The sequence below is a fragment of the Aphidius gifuensis genome, linkage group LG4, assembly GCF_014905175.1.
Source record: "Aphidius gifuensis isolate YNYX2018 linkage group LG4, ASM1490517v1, whole genome shotgun sequence".
Classification (NCBI taxonomy): domain Eukaryota; kingdom Metazoa; phylum Arthropoda; class Insecta; order Hymenoptera; family Braconidae; genus Aphidius; species Aphidius gifuensis.
Window position 1 is genome coordinate 22,527,750 of NC_057791.1, and position 20,966 is coordinate 22,548,715.

Sequence of the window (20,966 nt, forward strand, 5' to 3'; positions counted from 1 at the left end):
ATAAATTCAATGATTCAGTATTTACTTGGTTAATCAGTATCTTAACCATTTTGAAACATGTACCTTTTAGCTGTTTATAAATTGCTTTATTCATTTTACAAGTAAAAAAATATTTTTTTGATAAGAAAAAAAAAAAATTACTACGAATGTATAATTTTGTGTTTTTTAATTTTTTTAATTTTACAAAATAATTATATTTAATAAATTGATAAATTTTTTAATATAACGAAATGGTAAATCAAAGTGAATTTTGGGCTGAAATTAGAAAAAATAATCCAAAATATAAAAAAGCTCCTCGTGTTGTACCGGCATTTACAATTCAAGCACTTCAGGTATAAAATTATAAATTAATATTAGTATTTTTTTTAAATAAATATTAATTAATTTTTGTTGTTAGGAAAATACTATTGTTGCTAAACCACCAAGATGTGGTTTATACAAACCAGTACCACCAAAACCATCAAATTTTCGTAAATTTTATGAACGTGGTATATTTCCAATATCAATTAAAAGTGATGATGCACCAATAACATGGAAAGTACCAATTGAAGATTTAGATTTTCATCATTATCTTCCAATGTTTTTTGATGGTCTAACTGAAACAGAATCACCATATAAATATCTTGTTGAACAGGGTATATCTGATATGCTTTCACGTGGTGGTCCAAAAATACTTCCAGTTGTACCACAATTAATTATTCCAATTAAAAGTTAATATTATATATTTTTTTTTTTCAATTTATTTTAATTATTAAATTATTTTTTTTTTATTTTTAAATAGATGCATTAAATACTAAAATACCAGAAATTATTTGTACAACAATGAGAACACTTCAAAGACTTGTAAAATCAGCTGATTGTGTTGGTGAATCACTTGTTCCTTATTTTCGTCAAATTTTACCAATTTTAAATTTATTAAAAAATAGAAATGGTTTGTATAATTAAATTTATATTTATGTATATTACATTTTATGGATTCATTGATGGTTTTTGGTTTTTTTTTTAAGTCAATTTGGGTGAGGGCATAGATTATTCACAAGTTAAAGGAGAAAATCCAGCTGATTTGATTCAAGACACTCTGGAGGTGTTGGAAAAATATGGAGGTGAAGATGCATTTATTAATATTAAATATATGGTACCAACTTATGAATCTTGCATGATGAATTAAAAAAATTAATACATAAATAACATGTATATTAATCAAAATTAATTGTTATTAAAATATTTAATTAAAAGAAGGCAAAAATAAATTAACAAATTAACGATTAGTAAATGTTTTTCTCTCTATTAATGTATAATTTATTTAAATTAAAATTGTAAATTATTTCAAGGTAAGTGTAATTGTTATAAATGTTACTGAGAACAATTTGGCTATAAATTATTATCCAGCTAATTTATTTAATTAGTAAATTTATTTATATTTGAATTAATTAATGGTTTTTTTGTTAGGAAATCTTCCGAAGTGTTCCAAAAGTTTCGAAAACTTTCTGAGAGTCTCTCGAATTTTTTAAAGATTCCCGAATCGTTCGAACTATTTTTAATTCGGGAATCTTCTCATAATTCCAGAGACTTTCTGAAACTCTTTGAAACTTTCTGAATTCTTCAGAAGATTTCTGTGTACCGAGACTGCTTTTACGCGGGTTTATATTCATTCACTTGATAATAAACGCTCGCGAAAATCATGCGAATACTAGCGATAAAATAAGTAACTCTTTTATTTCCTCGTAATATCATTATTATTATATGCGAAATAATAATAATAGTAATAATAATAATAACAACAACGAATAAAGCAATAAACGTTTTAAAATAAAAAATTCAACTTGTATTTTAATCAACAAGTATTTATTGAAAAAAAAAAAAAAAAAAAACAACACAAAAAAATTACATTTTCATGATTACTAATTATTATGCTTTTCCAGAGTCTTCCTTGAGTCCAACAGTACGATTAAACACCAGCTGAAATATCAAATAAAATAACAGTTAACAATTTATATTAAAAAATATATGAAAAAAAATAAATGAATAAAAATATTTTTACCCTGTCTGGACGTGAATCAGGATCAACAGAAAAGAATCCAATTCTTTCAAATTGAAATTGTGTAAATGGTTTTGCAATATTAATCAAACTAGCATCAACATATCCAACAACTTCTTTTTTACTATTAATATTAATATCACTCAAATAACCATTTGGTACTTCATTAATATCTTCTGGATTTTTATGTTTAAATAATTTGTCATATAATCTTATTGATGCTACCTTTGGTTTAGCAACCCAATGAATAAATGCTTTTGGTTTATTTTGATCATTAACTGGTTCTTGTCTAACAACTAAACCAGTTACTTTACCACTAGCATCTTTTTCAATTTTTTGTAAATGTAAAACAACACCAGCATACTTTAATCCAACTGGTTGTTTAAATGTCAAACGTCTATATCCTTTTTCTTCAGTTTCTTTAAAATCAGATGCATCAATATAAACAATTTCATCAAATGCAATAGTATGTTGTCCTTTTGTTGTTTCATTTGGAAAATCAGCAACATTAATATTTTTTAAATTATCTTGATAATTTGTAATTGTAACTTTGAGTGGATCAATAACAACCATATGTCTTGGTGCTTTAATATTAAGAACATCTCTAACAGCAGCTTCAAGTACAGCTGGATCAACTGTTGCTTGTGCACCAGTAACACCCATTTGTGCACAAAAATTATTAATAGCCTCAGCTGGAAAACCACGTCTACGTAATGCTGTTAATGTAAATAATCTTGGATCATCCCAATCAGCAACAATATGTTCTTCAATTAATTTACCAATTTTTCTTTTTGATACAACTGTATAGCTAACATTTAATCTACCATATTCCCATTGTACTGGACAATATAAATCCAATGTATTACACAACCAATAATATGATGATCTACGTGATTGAAATTCTTTAGTACATAATGAATGTGTTATATTTTCAATACTATCACAAAGACAATGTGTAAAATCATAAGTTGGATAAATACACCATTGATTACCAGTACGATGATGTGGTGCATATTTAATTCTATATGCAACTGGATCTTGTTTACCCTCTTCAAGTGTTAATTTCATACGTAATGTTGCTTCACCCTCATCTAACATACCATTTTTCATATCTTCAAATAATTGAAGACTCTCAGCAACTGGTCTATTACGCCATGGACTTGGTGGTGGATTAAAACCTTTCATTTCTTCACTTTTTTGATGACAAACATATGCATGACCTTTTTCAATTAACATCACAGCCCATTCATATAATTGTTGAAAATTATCTGATGAATGAGTTATTTTTGATGGTTTATAACCAAGCCATTCAACCATATCACGTATACCAACAAAAAATTTTTCTTCTTCTTTTTCTGGATTTGTATCATCATAACGAAGAAAACATAAACCACCATTTGCTGATGCATAACCAAAATTAATATTTATTGCTTTTGCATGTCCAATATGAAGTATACCATTTGGTTCTGGTGGAAATCTTGTTCTAACAAGACCACGTGTTGCTTTTAAATGTTGTTCAAGTAATTTATGTGTATTATCAGTAACAACATAACCCTCAGTTTTATAATTTTCACCAGGTTTATGAAAATTAACTGATTTCATTAATTCATTCATTGTTATTGGTGTTACATCTTTATTATCATTTAATTTTTCATTATTTTTATTATCATCTTTTTTAGGTTTTTTTTCTTTTATTATTTTTGGTAATGGTGCAAGATCAGCATCTGTTTTAGCACCAAGTAAATCAAATATTTGTAAATCAACTTCATTTTTAATTGCTTTACCATCAGCCCATTTAAGTAATGTACGTACTTCTTGCATCAATGGTCCAGCATTAAATCTGTATCGTTTTTCAATTATTTCATTTTTATTTTTGCTTATTAATTTTTCAATGGCATTTTCAATTTCTTCTGGTGTTACTATTACACCAACACCACATGATTCTTCAAATTCTTGAATATTTATTGTTTTATTAACATTAGTTAGCAAATAATTTAATGCTGCATCAACACGTAATGTACTGTCCAATTTTTTTGCAACAATATAATCAACAATGAGTTCTATTTTATCCAATATTTGTTGTTTTATTTTTGATGCCAAGTGGTACAATAGAATACCGGTTTCTTGTGATATTTCACCATCATTTTTATTTGCCTAAAAAATTATTAATTATATTAATATGATAATTATTATAATGTTAATTTTATTATTTATATTTTACTTACAGCTGTAATTGCTGATTTTAGATTTTTTGTAACCTGAACATTTTTTAATGTCTCCTTGGCTTTTTGTTCACTCAAACCAATTGACATAAATAATTTTATATCATCCCCCATGATTGTTGGCGATTTTAATTCAACACCGTATGTTATTTTTTTTTTTTTTTAACAATCAAATTTTGAGTAATCTCAGGTTAATCAAACTGTCCACGCAACAAGTTTTTTTTAATTTTGTTTTTACAGTGAAACCAAGTGAAATAACAATGTATGATGTAAAATTATAAAAATGTATAAAATGCCGGCGTTTTAATACAGCTGTGTTTGTGTATTAATATATACCTACACAACTTTATATCTGTGTGTGTTAAATTATCTAATTTATCTATTCTTATCTGACAGCGTGGAGAAAAAAAAAAAAAATGCTCCAAAATTGACAAAAAAAAATTACTCCAAATAGTATAATGATAATTAACTTTAAGATTTCGAAAAAAATACGAATTCCTAATCTCAAAATTATTTAAATTATTTTATATATTTTATTTAATTTAATTAAGCTAATTTATAAAAAAATTATTATCTCAACAATCCACGTGTAGAATAAATTTTATTAAATTAAAAATCCAACAATTAAATTAACAATAATGATAATAATTATTAATTAAAAAAATTATCCTGTTTTCCGTCTTTTTTTTATTTAAATAAATTAATTAAAATTATTAATTTTTTATAATTTATTGAGTCATAGCAAGTCAAAGTATTGAGCAATAATATCAAAGCATAATTTTTAGATAATATTATTGAACAATAATCTCAATCAAACCGCCAAAATAATAACAAACGCCATTTAAAAAAAAAAAAAATAAAAAAAGAAGAGAGTAAAATTCAAAGCTATTATATTATCTATTGTTATCTGTTTGTATGTATTTGTTGTGTCCCCAGGTATACACTGGTATACACATATCTGGGTTGATCTCTTATCTAGATGACGATGATGACAATGATGAAGAGAGAAAAAGAGGTGGTACCAAGTGAAAGTTGTGTATATTTTTTTATCAATTTATAAATGTAGGTTGATAATAAAATAGCAATAATAATAGTAACTATTATTATTTAAAAACAATAAATTAGTTAATTATTTATAAAAATAATTATAACAAGACATAATACAATAAATTTTGATTGTTACTAAGTGATTGTATTGTTGTTTGATTGTGACAATATAATATGTGAGTAATGACGAAAAGTGTCTTGTTACAATGTCAATAAAATAACATTTAAAAAATCATCATATCTGTATAATAATCTTTTTCAATGTATGTACAACTGGTGATACGATTATATTAGTTAACCTCATTTTATAAAATTTACCATTTTCGGTATACCTTGATATAATCAATGATGACAATCAGTGTTAGACAAAAGTTTTTATTATGTATGCCTACACATTTTTTTACTCAAATTAATAGCCAAGTAATAATGTAATATTTACTCCAAAAAATCTACTTTTTATTTATAGGTATTTTGATTGAATAAATTAATAATAATGAAAATATAAATAAATAATATTCAAAAAAAATAAAAATAAATTGATAACAACATCTAGATAAGAATATTATAATTAAAAATGTCGTTGGAAAGTGAGTGGAAAAATACATGTAGGCTTTGTGCTGAAAATAAATTAGACATGTTAAAAATATTTGGTGATGAAGGTAAAAAACGTAAAATTGCAAATAAATTACGTTTATGTTTACCAGTTTTAGTATACAAAACAGATCCATTACCAAAAAATATATGTCAATTTTGTGCAGCACGTCTTGATGATATTTATGAATTTCGTGAATATTGTTTAGATATATATAAAAAAATGCATTGTAAATTATTATCAAATAAAGATATTAAAACAGTTAATATATTTTTGGATGCAATGAATAATTCTGTGGATCCATGTAAAGTTAATTTATGTACAAATAAATCACGTGCACCATTACCACCACTAGTACCATTGCCAATAACATCAAATACAAAGATTGATAATAAATTACAAGATGAATTAAGTATTAATACAATTGTTAATAATGATAAAGCAAGTGTTGCTGAAGAAGATGGTGAAGATGATGAAGAAGATGATAATGATGTTGAAAATAAAAAAAACAAATCATTTGTTGATTTAACATGTGATGTACAAATCAAAGAAGAGCCAGGAGTAAATAATCAAGGTATGGCACTTACTGAAGATGATGATGATGATGATTTTAACAATGAAAATAATTATGATGATGATGATTTATTAACTGATGTTAATTTAAATGGAAACAAAACAATTGATGCTGAAAAAAAAACAAGTATACTTAAACAAGCATTGACTGGAAATTTATCAGTTAATAATTGTCAAGAATTATCCAAGAAAAAATTAACATCTAAATGGTGGTGTTTACCTTGTAATAGTTATTTCAAGTATGTATAATTTTAATTTTAATATCACACTAATTTAACAAACTTGATAATTAATTTTTTGTATTTATTTCATTGTAGAACAAAAGAAGCATTGATAAAACATATGCATCAAAATTGTCCTCGTAGTTATACATGTGGTAAATGTACACAAGTATTTAAAAGTGTTGAAGAATTAGCTAAACATGAAGGCACAAATCATTTAAAAATAACACTTGATTTTGATGAGACAGTTAAAGAATGCCATCAATGTGATCGTGAGTTTGTTAGTTGGGAAATGCTTAGACATCATCGTATACGTGATCATGTTGGTTGTTCACTTGAACTTGGTACAAGTACATGGTGCCAAATATGTAATAGATTTTTTACAAATACTGATGATTATAAAAGTCATGTGGAACTTCATAATTCTGATACATCAATTTTAAATAATGACATAAATAATGGCTTTGCTATTGATGATGATGATGGTAAAAAAAAAGAAGAATTTATTAAAAGTATTAAGTCTCTAACTTGTCCAACTTGTGGAAAGGTAATTTTTTATTTTGTGTTTGCTATTTCAATAATTAAATATGAAGATAATAATTTGTTTTTTATGAATACTTTTATAGACATGTACACAACAGAGTGCACTATCAAATCATTTACGTACACATGAGCCAAAAAAACATAAATGTGAAGAGTGTGGTAGATCATTTGGTTTATTGATACGTTTAGAAACACATAGACTTAGTGAGCATAATAATCAGCAGTCATCATCACCTGTTATGACAAGTGTTGAACAAGAAGAAGCATTAAATGCTGAAAGAGAAGCTCGTGAAGCTAAAATGACAGGAAATCGTCGTAGAAAATATTCCGAGGTAATAAAATAAAAATATAAATAAACAAAAAACAACAATTAATGAAATTTAATAATTTATATTTAATTTAATTTGTTTTTTAGACAATTGACAATGATGATCTTTTAACAGACAATCAATCACCAGCTAAAAAACAAAATAATAATTCAAATTCATTGAAAAATGTTGCACGATGTGGTATATGCCAACAATGGTTTAATGATCATACAACAATGTTAACACATTTACAAACTCATTCAGATAATATAACAGTTAAAAATTTCTTTTGTTATATATGCAAAAAAAGTTTTAAAGAAAAATGGCAATTACAAAGACATGAGGTATCACATAAACATAATAAAACACTTGCAATTAATAATAAAAATAAACATGAAAATACTCATGTTGTTGATAAAACTTATCATTGTTCAAAGTGTAATAAAATATTTTTCAAAGAATTTTCACTTATGACACATCAGTGTAGTCCATTATTGACAATTGAAAAAATACCAGCTAAAAGAAAAATTAGAAAACAAAATTTTAAAAAATATGGATGTTCAAAGTGTGATGCTTGTTTTAATAGTTCACAATCGAGAAATTCACATATGAAAGTTCATGCTCCATCAAAGGTAATGATTATTCATTTATTTTTAATTTAATTTTTTACAAAAAAAAAATAAAAAATAACAATGATTTATTATTTAACAATAGACTGGATTAATAATTTAATTTTCAACTGTTATTCAAAATAATAATCATCAAGAAAATTATAAATATTCTGTAAAATTAATTATTAAATCTAAAAATTGCAAATAATTTATTTCTATTAATTAAAATAACAATGAAATAAATCAGTCAATATTTTCCTTTTTAGTTATTTTTGAATTTTTAAATTGCTAATTTAATTTTTATTTACAGACAAAAAAAAATATAAATAATGGAACTGAAGAAAGTAAAAAAATAGTGCCAGAATTATCACAAGGTACGTCGTTATTACTTGAACCGAAAATTGTCATTGAAGAACCAGAACCACCAGCACCAATTAAAAGGACTCTTATTAAAACAGCAAATGGGTAAGTTAATTAAATAGTTAATTAGATTTATTATTTGATGTAAATTAATTATTAATTGTTTTTTGAATTAGATATCGTTGTGGAGTGTGTCAGTCACCTTTTGTACTTCGTGAATTGGCTGTTGCACATTTACGTTCAGCACATCCAGTGATGCCTTATCAATGTCCTTATTGTAAAAAACGTTTTACAACACAATATACATTTTCACATCATATTAAGGAACAACATCCTGATGAGTCTGAAAAATAATTAAATGTCTTCATATTTATTAAAAATGTTCATAAATATGTATATTTTTTTTTCTCTTTTTCTTTTTTTTTAAATTAAATTTTCGTAATTTTAAATTGAAAATTAAACTTGGCTATTAAATGAGCAGTTTTTCTTTTTTTTTTTTTTTCATTTGATTTATTATTTTATTATTTTTATTTTATTTTAAACAAATAGTATTAATAAATTGGCAAGTATAAAATACAAATTAGCTGTATATTTATAAAATTGTTTATAAATTATTTAATAATAATTTAAAATTATATATTTTTAAATGAAAATAAAAAATATATTTTTTTATACTTAGTAATTTAGAGGTTTACTCGGATATCACGGTTTTGAAGTGTAAAAAAGAAAAAAAAAAAAAAAATTTGTTATTTAATAAGATGAGTCATTGATGGGTTCAATTATTATAAATTTGTATCATAAATAATTATAAATAAATAGCTAGTATTTAAATATTTTTTTTGACTTGTTGTTATTTTATTTTTTATCATTGTTTTTCATGGTTGTTTAATTTTTTTTTTGTATTTTTATATCATTTGGTAGCAGCATGTAATTTTTTGCAAACAAAATACATATCCAAGTTTGAATTAAAATAAAAAAATTGTCGCTCAAATTGGCATAAAATAATAAAGTTTGATCCTCAATTCGTAGCAAAATTAAAAACAAATTAGTGTATTTTTTATAAATCATAAAACTCTGGTAAATTAAATACACTTACTGACGTGTCTTAGGAAGTGCAAAGTCGACTTTAAAATCGTGTCAAGCATTGATTGATTAGTATAAATAATAATTATGAATTTATTCATTTTTTATGTTATTACCGGGGTAATGATTACTATCAATGGTAAAAGAATTGAATATAATCAGACATTAATAGTAAAAGAGCGTAATTGTACATTATCGAAATTTTCACGAGATTCATTTTGGAAAAATTGCGAAGCTGTATATTATCTTGATTGTGTAGTAACAGGTCAAGAAATAAGATTTAGTGTAAGTAAATTTATAACTCGAATTATTATTATTTTTTTAAATAAACTACAGTTCAATGTCTAGATGACCTCAATTAGACAAATATATATTTTTTTTTATAATCAGTTTATTATCCTACTGAAAAAATAATATAATAATATAAAATAATTTTTAGTATATTTTATTTATCATAGTTTAATTTGTTACTTTTATTTTCATCACTGTAATTTTATTGATCTTTTTTGAGTTTTTAATTCATTATTAATTTATTTTTTTTTTATTTATTTTAGTTTTTCTTTTTTCTATTCTAATAATATAAATAATTGTCTATTTTTTTAGGTATACAAATCTGATGGTGATAAAAGAGGAACAGAATTTTATGAGCCTGCTGTATATGAATCGATTAATTTAACTAGACATCAAAGAGTTAAAGAATTTTGCGCTTATGTAGAAAGTTTCAGTATGCCAAAAATATTTAATTTGATTATTTATTTAGTATTTTTAATATTTAAAAATAATTTATGGCAAATTATTGATAATTATGTTTTTTTTTTCTAGAAAAAGTACGACAACAACAGACTCTTCAAATCCAAAGTAGCTGTGAACAAGTTGACGTATACAATTAAATTTTAAAATATATATATTTTTTTTTTAATTTCAAGTATATTACACATTTTTTAATATATGGAAAGTTGAACAAAAAAAAAAAATAGGTCATAAAGATTATGACAATTATTTTCTTTCTAATTTATTTTTATTTGCTTAGTACTTTATAAGTTTGTATATTAAAAATAATAAAAATATAATATCTATATATAGTATTTAAATTTTTTAAAATTAAAATAAATGTAGATTTACCATGTTTCTATTGCAAACAGAATACAAATTCAAATTTAAAAAAAAAAAAAAAACCTGTCGCTCAAATTGGCATAAAAAAATAAAGTTTGATACTCAATTCGTAGCAAAATTAAAAACAAATTAGTGTATTTTTTATAAATAATATAACTCTGAAAATAAATACATTCACTGACGTGTCTTAGGAAGTGCAAAGTCGACTTTAAAATCGTGTCAAGCATTGATTATTGATTAGTAAAAATAAATATTTTAAATAATATTCAATTTTCAATTCAGCTAATAAAATCATGAATTTATTAATTTTTTTCGTTACTACCGTGGTAATAATTACTATCAATGGTGAAAGAATTGAATATAATCAGACATTAATTGTGAAAGACCGTTTTTGTACATTATCACAATTTTCACGAGATTCATTTTGGAAAAATTGCAAAGCAGCATACTATCTTGATCGCATGATATGGGGTCAAAATATTATACTTAGTGTAAGTAATTTATAAATTATATTTTTTAAATTTATATTATTTTTTTTTATTATCTGGATGACTTCAATCCGGCGTAATATACTTTTTATATTATATACGAGCTAATTATACTGGTCTTTTCAAACAATTTAACTTTTTTAATGTTTTGTTTAATTTACTCTTTTTTCTAATGCAATATTTTTTGTATTACATATTAATATAAATAATTTTTTTATTTTAGGTATACAAGTCTGACAGTAATGAAAGAGTAACAGAGTTTCATGAACCTGCCAAATTTGAATGGATTAATTTAACTAGATATCAAAGAGTCAAAGAATTTTGTGCCTATATAGAAAGTTTTAGTATGCCTTAAATATTTAATTTGATTATTTATTTAATATTTTTAATATTTAATAATAATTTATGGAAAATTATTTATAATTATATTTTGTTTTTTTTTTTTTAGATAAAGTACGACAACAACAGACTATTCGAGTCCAAAGTAGCTGTGAACGAGTTGACCTATATAATTAATTTTTAACGATTTAATAAACAAATATTTTGTTTTTTTTTTTCTTTTAATATTTCTAAAATAATCTTGAATTTTTTAACTATTGTTTATTGGTTCTCAATAGAAATTTCATAAAATAAAATTACACATTTTTATTGAAAAAAATAAATGTAAATTAAATTTTTCAATTTTTAATTATATTTTTTTTTTTTAACAATAATCAAAATACGTCGCTAATAACCCTGGCAGTTAATGCGACATTAAATAAAAGCGTAAAAACAAAAATGAATAAATTTTTACTTAGTACAAAATTTATTAATATTTTAATTATTATTATTATTAATTTAATGATCATTATTTATTACTAAAAAAAAAAAAAATACTAAATGTCCTTGAACTGTATAAATTTATGAGATGTATTTTTAAAAAATTTAGAATATAGATTTAAATAAATGGTACACAGACACTTAATTTCTGCTGTTTTTAGAATCAGTTGGTATTCAAATAATCGATAAAAAAACAATTACCCTGTTTTGAAACAAGTAAATTTTTACCCCGAAATACAATTGATGATGTATTTATCAACGAAGTTATAATTGGTCAACGTGTACTGTATACTATTTGACATTTTTGATAAAAGATTTATCTGTTGGTAAAAATAAAGTTTAACTGGGACCATTATTTGTTGAATTATAACCAGAAATAAAATGTCTGGAATACATGTACCAACGGTATTGGAACGTAAAAAAAATCCATCCGTTCTTTCATGTTGAATTTGAAACTCAAAAATCAATAATGTTTCTATCAATCTAGTATTATATATATACCATATTAATACCAGCTATCATCAGTCAAACTAATAATAAATTTGAAATATGGCGATTCATATTGTTTTTTATCAATTAAGAAAGAAACAGCTGTAAGCAAGGGTTGTTTTCGAATTTCTGATATTTTTGCTGCTTTTTTGATAAATTCAACAGTTACACTTGTGTACAGAAGAAAAAGCGCCTTCAGCTTTGGTGAGTTTTCGAGAACTTTCATGGCTAAATCATCAGTAATTTTATTACTGCGTGGTAACATTAATTTAGTCAAGTTTTTAAGCAATTTGATTGATGAAGAATCAATGCTATCATTAACGCCGGAAAAAAAAAGATTTGTTAACCTATTCATCTTTGAAATGGCTACTACAGCATCATTAGTTAACTCTTCACAACAAACAACGAATTTTGTTAATCGCTTCATGGTATTGGCAATAGTATACACCCTATTATCTGAAATTTTGTAATTCTTCAAATCCAATGTAGTTATGTAGTGATAATGTAGATTATAAGTGTGAATATTATAATGACAATATTTTAGTTTGCCTTTATCTCTCAGATTCTTTAGATAGTCTGCTAACTCTGGAAAAATTCGTATATTACCAATTTCAAGTCTTTTCAGAGCCTTTAGTCGACGAAGCACCTACAAAAACAATTATTCATGAGTATATATGTGAAAAATAAAAAGAATATTTTCTTTTTAATTTTTTTTTTTTGTAATATGTATATTACTAATAGATATTAGATATAAAGTTTAACTTACATCAATGGTTACATCTTTTGGTAAATCATACTTATCATTCAAGTAATTTTTCCAATAGCACAGAATGAGGTCAGTCAATGTATTAGCAAGGGATTCCAATGCAAGGATTACATCAAGAAGCCTCAAGCTGTTTTTCATATGTTGAAATATAACTTCTAACACTTTGAGCTTAGATAGACATGAAAATGCATCATGACTTAATTTTTGATTGTCCTTTATGAATCTCAATTTAAGTTTCAGGAGGTTCGGACAATATTCATTAATAACTGGCACTATGTCACTGTAACCATACGCTGACAAGTCTAACTCTGTTAAATAACGACCAAATTTATTAAGCAGTAATTTTAAAAAGCTTAATCTTCCATCGGATGTTGGATATTTTTTCAAACAATTTGGATAATTCCCAGGTTGTACCCAGTGAGTTAGTTGAAATTTTTTGACATTACCCCAAGAAAAATCAAGGACTCTACTCCATTTTTGACATACTAAAGAATAAATAAATTATACAATAATATTATATTAATTATTTTAATTAAATTATTTTTATAAATAGTTAATTGATATTTTTCTTATCACATACCCAATGCAATTTTAGGTCTTTCACATACTGGCACATACATGAATATTTCAGCCAGACAATCATCATTAATACAATCAATTATTGAATGATCATGATTTTCATAGTATATCTAAAAAATAATAACGAATATATTTATACAACAATAATTCAATAATTAATCTACATGCATGTTTTTATTGCAGTTGTATTTTGGACTAACCTTATTATCTTTTTCGTTGAATGAAAATTTTGAAATTTCACGTGGCACCATATATTTTTTTAAAGTGAAATATTCCGACTCTTCCATATTTGATGAAGTTAAAATATCGGTATATTTACTGTAATTTCGTTTTATTTTAATATTTTTTTATCTCAATATATCAATTGTGTATTATAAAAAATTTTTAAGCTTTGTTTTTTAGTAAAACATAACTAAAAATTATAGCATTAATTGACGTTTGATATTGGCACGACAAAGCACTAACCGGTGTGAACGTACGAGATTTTTGTAAAGCGATGTCTCCACGCCGCTCCACGCTTGCATCAGCTTGCATTCACATGCATTCACAGACAATGTAAGTCAATGTAAGTATGGAACAGTATGGAACATGTTCTATTTTTTCGTGCAAGAACTTGTGTTGCACAAACTTGCATGAGATTTATGTATCGTAGAGACTCTTTCGTCAAAAAAAAATATTCAAACACTAGCTATTTATTTATAATTATTTTATAATTATTTATGATACAAATTTATAATAATTAAACCCATCAATGACTCTTCTTATTAAAAAACAAATTGATGAACCGTGATATCCGAGTACACCACTAAATTACTATAAATATAAAAAAAAATATATTTTTTATTTTTGTTTAAAAATATGTAATTTTAAATAATTATTAAATAATTTATAAACAATTTTATTAATATATACAGCTAATTTGTATTTTATACTTTTAATGCCAATTTATTAATATTATTTGTTTAAAATAAAATAATAATAATAAAAACATAAATCAAATGAAAAAAAAAATTTAAGTAATGACCAAGTTTAATTTTCAATTTATTAAAATATTTTTTATATTGTACTTGTTAATTATATTAATCTGAGAAGACAAAAAAAAAAATTATATAAATTATTATTATTATTACATTTCTATTTATCAAATAATTTAATTTTTGAAATGTTTTGTTTAATTTATTCTTTTTTCAATTGCAATATTTTTTGTATTATATATTAATATGAATAATTTTTTTATTTTAGGTATACAAGTCTGACAGTGATGAAAGAGTAACAAAGTTTTGTGAACCTGCCAAATTTGGATCGATTACAATTTAACTAGATATCAAAGAGTTAAAGAATTTTGTGCCTATGAAGAAAGTTTTAGTATATGCCTCAAATATTTAATTTGATTATTTATTTAATATTTTTAATATTTAATAATAATTTATGGAAAATTATTTATAATTATATTTTGTTTTTTTTTTTTAGATAAAGTACGACAACAACAGACTACCCGAATTCAAAGTAGCTGTGAACGAGTTGACCTATATAATTAATTTTTAACGATTCAATAAACAAATATTTTTTTTTTTTTTTACTTTTAATATTTCTAAAATAATCTTGAATTTTTAAACTATTGTTTATTGATTCTCAATAGAAATTTCATAAGATAAAATTACACATTTTTATTTGCAAAAATAAATGTAAATTAAATTTTTCAATTTTTAATTATATTTTTTTTAAACAATAATCAAAATAATTGTAAAAAAAAAAAAAAATGAATAAATTTTTAATTTGAACAACATTTATTAATATTTTAATTATTATTATTATTAATTTAATGATCATTATTTATTTAGAAAAAAAAAAAATACTTGAACCTTGAACTGTATAAATTTATGAAATGTATTTTAAAAAAATTTGGAATACGGATTTAAATATTGTCTATATAATAATAAAATTAAACAATAATAGAAATCGTTTTATTCCCTTTTTGTAGACCTCTTCCATAGTTTCTTCCAACTGCTGTGTGGTAACTGGTATACAGACACTTAATTTCTGCTGTTTTTAGAATCAGTTGGTAAACAAATAATTGGTAAAAAACAATGACCCTGTCTTGAAACAACTAAATTTTTACCCTGGAATACAATTGATGATGTATTTATCAACGAGGTTATAATTGGTCATCGTGTACTGTGCTATTTGACATTATTTTGATAAAAGATTTATCTGTTGGTAAAAATAAAGTTTAACTATGGGACCATTATTTGTTGAATTATAACCATAAATAAAATGTCTGGAATACATGCACCAACATCAAGCCAAACTGATTGGAACGTGAAAAAGATCCATCCGTTCTTTCATGTTGAATTTGAAACTCAAAAATCAATTTTTCTATCAATCTAGCATATTAACAGCACTTACCATTAGCTAAGCAAATAATTAATTTGAAATATGGCGATTCATATTGTTTTTTATCAGTTATGAGAGTAACAATTGAAACCAAAAGTTGTTTTCGAATTTTCGATATTTTTGCTGCTCTTTTGATAAATTCAACAGTTACACTTGTGTCCAAAACAACAAGCAACTTCATTTTTGGTGAATTTTCGAGAACTTCAATGGCTAAATCATCAGTAATTTTATTGCTGCATGGTAACATTAATTTATTCAAGTTTTTGAGCAATTTGATTGATGAAGAATCAATGCTGTGATTAATGCCGATAAAACAAAGACGTGTTAAATTATTCATCTTTGAAATGGCTACTACAGCATCATTAGTTAACCATTCACAATTAACAATGAGTCCTGTTAATTGCTTCATGGTATTGGCAAAAGTATACACACTCTTATCTGAAATTTTGTAATTCCTCAAATCCAATTTAGTTATGAACTGATTTGGCTTATTAGCGTGAATATTATAATGAAAATATTTTAGTAAACGATTATCTCTCAGATAGTCTGCTAACTTTGGGGAAATTCGTAGATTACCAATATCAAGTCTTTTCAGAGCTTTTAGTCGACGAAGCATCTACAAAAACAATTATTGATAAGTATATGTAAAAAAATAAAAAGAATTTTTTTTTTTGTAAATAGATATAAAGTTTAACTTACACGAATGGTTATATCTTCTGGTAAACTACACGATTCATATAAATCATCTTTCCAACAGCACAGATACAGATCAGTCAATGTATTAGCAAGTGATTCTAATGCAAGGATTACATAAAGAAGCTTAAAGTGGTTTTTCATACGTTGAAATATAATTTCTAATACTTTGAGCTTAGATAGACGTGAAAATGCATCATATCTTAATATTTTGTTGTCATCTTGGAATCTCAATCGAAGTTCCACGAGATTTGGACAATATTCATTAATAACTGGCACTATGTCACTATAATCATAAGCTGTCAAGTCTAATTCTGTTAAGTAGCAACCACATTTATAAAGCAATGATTTTAAAAAGCTTAATTTTTCATCGGGTGTTGTAAATTTCTTCAAACAATCTGGATTCCCAGCTCGTTCCCAGTGAGTGAGTTCAAGTTTTTTGACATTACCCCAAGAAAAATCAAGGGCTTTTTTCCATTTTTGACATACTAAAAAATAAATAAATTATTCAAATATATTAATTATTGTAATTAAATTATTATTTTAAATTTTAATTAATCAATTGATATTTTAATTAATTAATTGATATTTTTCTTATCACATACCCAATGCAATTTTAGGTCTTTCACATGCTGGCACGTACATGAATATTTCAGCCAGACAATCATCATTAACACAATCAATTATTGAATGATCATGATTTTCATAGTATATCTAAAAAATAATAATGAATATATTTATACAACAATAATTCAATAATTAATCTACATGCATGTTTTTATTGCAGTTGTATTTTGGACTAACCTTATTATCTTTTTCGTTGAATGAAAATTTTGAAATTTCACGTGGCACCATATATTTTTTTAAAGTGAAATATTCCGACTCTTCCATATTTGATGAAGTTAAAATATCGGTATATTTACTGTAATTTCGTTTTATTTCAATATTTTTTTATCTCAATCATGGAGGTTTTTTTTTATTAAAATGTATTGCTTTAATTTTATTTGTTAAATAAATAATGTATTATTGAGTTGAATTATTTTTTTACAGAACTGAGCCACACAAAAAAAAAAAAATGTAAACAAAAACACCATGTGACTTCGGATCTTCTCGCTACTAGCGTCAACACTGGCAAAAAAATGTACTGACTTGTTCCATTCCGTGAGCTTCAAGCCTTCAACAGCTCCCAGTGACGTCACAGATTACCCTCCTTATATAAAACTCCATGACTTAACCTAAAAATTAATTGTTAAAATATTTAAATATCATAGACTGATGGACATTCTTGTATACATATATATACACGTGGCGTCAATATAATATAATAGCTCAAGTAAATTAACAATCTCAAACAAATTAATAATTGATTATTAATAAATAATATTGATTTAATAATAAATAACATAATCAGTGTATTAAAAATAATATTAAATATCTAATTTTATATTTAACAACAAACTGTCGATATTTAATTTGTTTAATAATTAATAATAAATTACAGAATGGAAGGAAAAGTAAATGAAAGTATTAAAAAAAAAAAAAATACCGAACAAGACAGAACAATATATTTACGTTTTCCAAAACGCATTACTGATATTGATGAAGTACGTAATTTAATAACTGGTGATGCAAATATTAAGTTTCAAAGACAAGCATCAAGACATTGTCATGTTATATTTCCTAAAATGGAACAAAAAATAAACAATATGAAATCAATAAAGGCTAAATCAAAAGAAAATAATTTACGTATTGTTGTATCTGGTGCTAAACCAAATCAAAAAATTCAACAATCATCTGATAATGATGAGCCACTTAATAAAGATAAAAATGTTACAACAACAAAAGCTAAAGATAATGAAACAAATGTGGATAAACAAGTTAAACAAAAAACAACTAAGCCTAAATTATCTAAAGCAAAAAAACGAGCGTAATTATCCTATTTTTATAAATTTATTTTAGTAAATAATCATTTACAAAAGTTAATTTGTCTTTTTGTTTTTTGTGTTACAGAATAATTGTACGTGGAATTTCAAAAGACACACCTTTGGCATTAGTCTAAGAAGCATTTCCAGATTGTAAAATTTTTGCATATATCAAAGATGAAGTAGTTTCAGGGTAAGGCTAATTATTTATTGATAAATTATATTGTTTATTTTTGATATTAATATGTTATTCTATTTCAACAGAGTTCCAGGTGGTATTTGTAAACGTAATGATGAAGTAGATGGTACATCATCTGGTGCTGTTTTGAAAAATAATCATTTAAAAAAAAAAAATTAAAACCCACTGTGAAAACTTTAATCATTCAATATTATAATTAATAAATTAAACTTAAATTAAATAATTAAATTGAATTATTCATTAATATTTTCCTAATATATAATAAGAAAAATAAATTTAATTCCATTTTGTTTCTTATTAATTAATTAATATTTGTTTATAATTAATTAATAATTATTATTTTTCAATTTATCAATTTACCTATATTATCGACAAAATAAAAAATACCTACATTATCAGTTTCAAACACATATACACAGAGCAACATGCATACAACACAAGCATGCTTGTGTAAACTGTAGTGAACTGTAGACTTGTGTGTTTTTTTCTCCATTTTTTCTTTCCTTGTAATTTGCCATCGAAGAAGCGTTGTCGCTTGTCGCTTTTGATTAACAATAATCATCATTTATCCGTTGCATCTCAACAAATAATATCAAAGTAAGAATAATAATTAAAACTTGATTAATTTATTTATTTGTTAAACTCAAAAATTCGATTAATAATTGTGTTGTTTATGTGTTAATCAAATAAATCATATGCACCAGGGCTGTTAATTTCTTGTCTTCATATTTTTTTGAATTAATTTTCAACCAGTGTTTTATTAATAATAAACTATTAATTGTTAAATTACTTTTTTTTTTTTTCCAATTGTAATTGTTAATTTAATTATTAATTTATACGTCCAGTGGTTAATGATTTATTTGAAAGAAAAAAAAAAAAAAAAATGTGATAGTGATAACATAACCTAACACCCGACACAATTGGTTGTTGATGGAGTTTTTTTTTTTTTATGATAATGTGCAAATGATTAATGTGTTGTTTTTTAATTTGTTAATTAGATGTTGATGCCAAAAAAGAATCGTGTTGCTATCTATGAATACCTCTTCAAGGAAGGTGTCATGGTAGCCAAGAAAGACTTCCACGCACCAAAGCATCCTGAATTGGAAGCAATTCCAAATCTCCAAGTCATCAAGGCTATGCAGGTAAATTAATTATCAATATGTTGATTGAGTAATAAAGAGAAAAACCTAAGTTACAAATAAACTAATAAAATATTTTTATGTTATTTGTTTAGTCTTTGAAATCCAAAGGATTCGTCAAGGAACAATTTGCATGGAGACATTATTACTGGTACCTCACAAATGAAGGTATCGAATACTTACGTGGTTTCCTTCATCTTCCACCTGAAATTGTTCCATCAACATTGAAACGTCAACCAAGACCAGAAACTGCTCGTCCAAGACCAGCAGCAACAAAATCAGACTCATCAAGACCAACTGAAGATAGAGCTGGATACAGACGTGGACCAGGTGGTCCACCAGCACCTGGTGATAAGAAAGCAGACATTGGTCCAGGTACTGGTGATCTTGAATTCCGTGGTGGTTTTGGACGTGGTAAAGCACCACAATAGATTTGTACGATGGCAAAAAATTTATTAAAATAAAAAAAAAATTAAATAAAAAAATAAATTAAAAATTTTGTTTTTCATTATTTTTCAATAATTAATTGAAATAAATATTTATGTCTCTCTTCAAATATTTATTGGTTGCTTTTCTTTTATTTGACAGATTAAATAATATTTATAATTTATTTATTCATCGTTGATTTAATTATTTTGTTGTAGATAATATATTTATTTTTTTATATTTATTGCTCCAAAATGACTCATTTAAATGTCCACATGTGTGTGAGTAAGTCCCCCCTTGCGCTAATAGGGATCTGACCTATGGGCGGGGTTTGGTCGCTC

The 20,966-nt window shown here is 24.5% G+C and overlaps 6 protein-coding genes across 6 annotated transcripts; 5 read left to right on the plus strand and 1 right to left on the minus strand.

Annotated features, from left to right (window-relative positions):
* Nucleotides 1-30: 30 nt before the first annotated feature.
* On the plus strand, nt 31-1,233 carry LOC122855727 (parkin coregulated gene protein homolog). The gene is made up of 4 exons (XM_044157290.1): nt 31-332; nt 398-710; nt 782-931; nt 1,008-1,233. Exons 1-4 carry the CDS (start codon nt 231-233, stop codon nt 1,166-1,168), a joined length of 726 nt encoding a protein of 241 aa, XP_044013225.1. The 5' UTR covers nt 31-230; the 3' UTR covers nt 1,169-1,233.
* A 623-nt stretch (nt 1,234-1,856) lies between these two features.
* Nucleotides 1,857-4,631, minus strand: LOC122855725 (probable glutamine--tRNA ligase). Its single transcript, XM_044157288.1, has 3 exons — nt 4,264-4,631; nt 2,042-4,192; nt 1,857-1,959 (listed from the first exon to the last, which is right to left on the minus strand). Exons 1-3 carry the CDS (start codon nt 4,372-4,374, stop codon nt 1,909-1,911), a joined length of 2,313 nt encoding a protein of 770 aa, XP_044013223.1. The 5' UTR covers nt 4,375-4,631; the 3' UTR covers nt 1,857-1,908.
* A 387-nt stretch (nt 4,632-5,018) lies between these two features.
* Nucleotides 5,019-9,348, plus strand: LOC122855728 (PR domain zinc finger protein 5-like). Its single transcript, XM_044157291.1, has 6 exons — nt 5,019-6,711; nt 6,790-7,240; nt 7,320-7,568; nt 7,652-8,176; nt 8,466-8,620; nt 8,692-9,348. The coding sequence occupies exons 1-6, from the start codon at nt 5,882-5,884 to the stop codon at nt 8,867-8,869; spliced, it is 2,388 nt and encodes a 795-aa protein (XP_044013226.1). The 5' UTR covers nt 5,019-5,881; the 3' UTR covers nt 8,870-9,348.
* A 250-nt stretch (nt 9,349-9,598) lies between these two features.
* LOC122855729 lies at nt 9,599-10,840 on the plus strand. The gene is made up of 3 exons (XM_044157292.1): nt 9,599-9,883; nt 10,202-10,322; nt 10,421-10,840. The coding sequence occupies exons 1-3, from the start codon at nt 9,686-9,688 to the stop codon at nt 10,486-10,488; spliced, it is 387 nt and encodes a 128-aa protein (XP_044013227.1). The 5' UTR covers nt 9,599-9,685; the 3' UTR covers nt 10,489-10,840.
* A 7,577-nt stretch (nt 10,841-18,417) lies between these two features.
* Nucleotides 18,418-19,202, plus strand: LOC122855735. The gene is made up of 3 exons (XM_044157303.1): nt 18,418-18,866; nt 18,950-19,054; nt 19,126-19,202. The coding sequence occupies exons 1-2, from the start codon at nt 18,442-18,444 to the stop codon at nt 18,996-18,998; spliced, it is 474 nt and encodes a 157-aa protein (XP_044013238.1). The 5' UTR covers nt 18,418-18,441; the 3' UTR covers nt 18,999-19,054; nt 19,126-19,202.
* Nucleotides 19,203-19,521: 319 nt separating this feature from the next.
* LOC122855734 (40S ribosomal protein S10-like) lies at nt 19,522-20,755 on the plus strand. Its single transcript, XM_044157301.1, has 3 exons — nt 19,522-19,657; nt 20,059-20,202; nt 20,295-20,755. Exons 2-3 carry the CDS (start codon nt 20,059-20,061, stop codon nt 20,628-20,630), a joined length of 480 nt encoding a protein of 159 aa, XP_044013236.1. The 5' UTR covers nt 19,522-19,657; the 3' UTR covers nt 20,631-20,755.
* Nucleotides 20,756-20,966: the final 211 nt, after the last annotated feature.